This window comes from Bison bison, unplaced genomic scaffold (assembly GCF_000754665.1).
Source record: "Bison bison bison isolate TAMUID 2011002044 unplaced genomic scaffold, Bison_UMD1.0 scf7180017864456, whole genome shotgun sequence".
Lineage (NCBI taxonomy): Eukaryota > Metazoa > Chordata > Mammalia > Artiodactyla > Bovidae > Bison > Bison bison.
In genome coordinates this window covers 686,780-689,206 of record NW_011495018.1, presented here as the reverse complement: position 1 = coordinate 689,206, position 2,427 = coordinate 686,780, and the positions used below count along the sequence as shown (strand labels likewise).

General features: G+C 60.4%; 1 protein-coding gene across 1 annotated transcript in view; it reads left to right on the top strand.

Annotated features, from left to right (window-relative positions):
* Positions 1–1,691: 1,691 nt before the first annotated feature.
* The window catches only part of PPP2R2D (protein phosphatase 2, regulatory subunit B, delta), a 4,976-nt gene continuing 4,240 nt past the window's right edge, over positions 1,692–2,427 (top strand). The window contains 1 exon segment of the mRNA XM_010859561.1: positions 1,692–1,909. Coding sequence (XP_010857863.1) covers positions 1,692–1,909 — 218 coding nt within the window.

Below are 2,427 nucleotides of genomic sequence, written 5' to 3'. Positions count from 1 at the left end.
GCTCTGTGAAGCAGCGCACGCAGCGCTGGCTTCTGTGTCCCACCGGCACCTGGACGCAGCGTCCCTGCGGCCAGGCGGGTTCCGAGGCCTGGGTTCACTCAGTGACCTTGGTGTCAGTCGGTGGGTCTTTTCCAGCCTTTCTCTTCCTCTGTAAGTGGAGGCGCTGGCATGTGCCTCCTGGGGTGACGATGGAAAGTAAGAGAATGGCTGCTGGCTCCTAGCTCCGCGCCTGGTTCAGAGCAGCAAGCCCCGCACTCAGCCACAGTTTCTCCCACCCTCCCGACACCCTTCTGTGCCAGGAGTGTCCTTCGCAGCTGCGGGCTCCATGGTGCACGTGGCCTGGACGTCACGCCTGCTCCTGGAGCCACAGGTCACTTGCAATGACCCCTGTGGACACGCCTTCGTGTGCTTGGTCAGATTCGGTGCCCAGGCCTGGAACTGGACATGGGCTCTGCACCCCAACTCCCCAGCAGGTGCTCCCCACAGACGGTGAGTGTTTTCAGCAGAACATCAGAGCTCTTGAGAAAGTGACTTCTTCTCAGTTCTGTGCAACCAGACTGGCCTTCGTTTCTTTGATTATTGGTGAGTGAGGATGTCGTCTGTTAATTGATGTCCATTTCTGTGACACGTTCAGTGTTCTTTATCACTTTCTCTCAGTAACCTGTGAGGACTGTCATTCATGAAGGGCCTGTTTATGGTGTCACGTCTATCGTGGTTGTCGTGGAGATTCAGATGCCCGTCTTGTGGCCGAACGCATAAGGCCTGGGAACCGGCACGTGCTTCCTGGGGTCTGTTGGTGCTCTTGTGCCTTGAATCCACTCGCTGAGTGAGCTGGTGCCCTGTGGCTCCTCGCCTCCCGCTTGACTTTCAGCCAGTGCCCAGCCATGCACCTTGGCAAGCTCTCTCCTGAGCTGGGTACCATTCTCTCATTTGGGGGGTGGTTCCTCCCCCAGCCGGGAGGCGTCCTCGAAGGCCTGTGCTGACCAGTCCTCCGGAACCCGTTGGGCGCTCGGCGCTGTGTGCCCCGTGCGCTTCCCTGACTCTGGGCTGGCCTGGCCCCCAGCCTGCTCAGCACCTGGCAACGCCCGTGGCCGAGTGCTGGGCAGCATCGCGCTCCATGCTTCGGGGCCCTGCGCGTGCTGACGGCTGCAGGCGCTGCTGCGGGGCCACCGGGTGTGTCAGCCTCCTCGTCATCCGCTCCTGCTCGCCTTGCCGGGCCCACAGCCGGGTTCCAGTCCTCCCCGTGTTCTCAGTCAAGCAGTGTTTGTGTTTGGCAGCCTGCCATGTGACCTTGCTCTGATACCTTCGAACACACTCTTGACATCAGATACTTCGACCCTGTCAGGATCCTTTGGAGTCTGGCAATACTCCTGGGTCTGCGCCGTTTTGTGGCTGTTCACGTGGGACTCGAGTGCAGTGGGCACTTGCCTGCTTTTCTTCCTGATCTTTTAATGTGTGTTATGTTGCTTTGAAAGTCTTTCATAGAAGGCTGGCAGTCACAATGAGGTGAAGGCAGCCCCCTCTCCCCGGGCGTTGCTGGATCTGATTTGTACATTAACGTACATCTTCTTACCTAGCAGATTACACTGCCTGTAATCACCTTCTTCAAACACCTAAGCTCTTAAACCTCCTGCCTGCGAGCCCTGCCTTAACCATGCACTTCCAGACATCGTGGACAGAAGCCAGCCAACATGGAGGAGCTGACGGAGGTGGTCACAGTGGCAGAGCCCGACCCCCTCCAGGGCCGCGTGCTCGTCCACAGTGGAGGCCGACCCCCTCCAGGGCCGCGTGCTCGTCCACAGTGGAGCCTGACCCCCACCAGGGCCGCGTGCCTGTCTACAGCAGCAGCACAGGGCTGTCCGCCCCTGAGACACGCAGTCCTTCGCCCCGCACTGCTGGCACACCAAGGGTTAGTGCTGGCGAGCTCAGGCACCTCCCGTCCAGAGCCCCCCTTGTCCGGGCGCTCACCACCTCCAGAGACCTCGTGGTGCCTCCTGTCGCCCGCGTGCCTACCTGCGCAGAGGCCCTGCTTCCTGGGTGCCCACTGTGGGGCCTGCAGGTCACCCCGGCCAGCCCCTCTGTGCACAGGGACCTCTGCTGAGGCCGGAGGCCATCTTCCCACCCAGGATGGGGTCGGTCCCTGCAGAGCTTTGCTGGCCTGGAAGCCAGTTCCCCCAGAAAAGTCCAGGCTTTAGCCCACTGAGCCTTGAGGTCCTTGGGGAGGGGAGCTTTGGGTTTGTTATTTTTACTCATAAGGAACAGGCCCTACTTTGTAGAAAACCAAGAAGTCTGTGTGTCATGACAGTGTGTGCCCTGGGAACTCTGCCAGCATGCCCCTGGGCACTGAGTGCTGACGGCATCCTGGCCCAGCGTGCCCCTGGGCACGGAGCTGACGGCATCCCGGCCCAGCGTGCCATGGATTGTCCT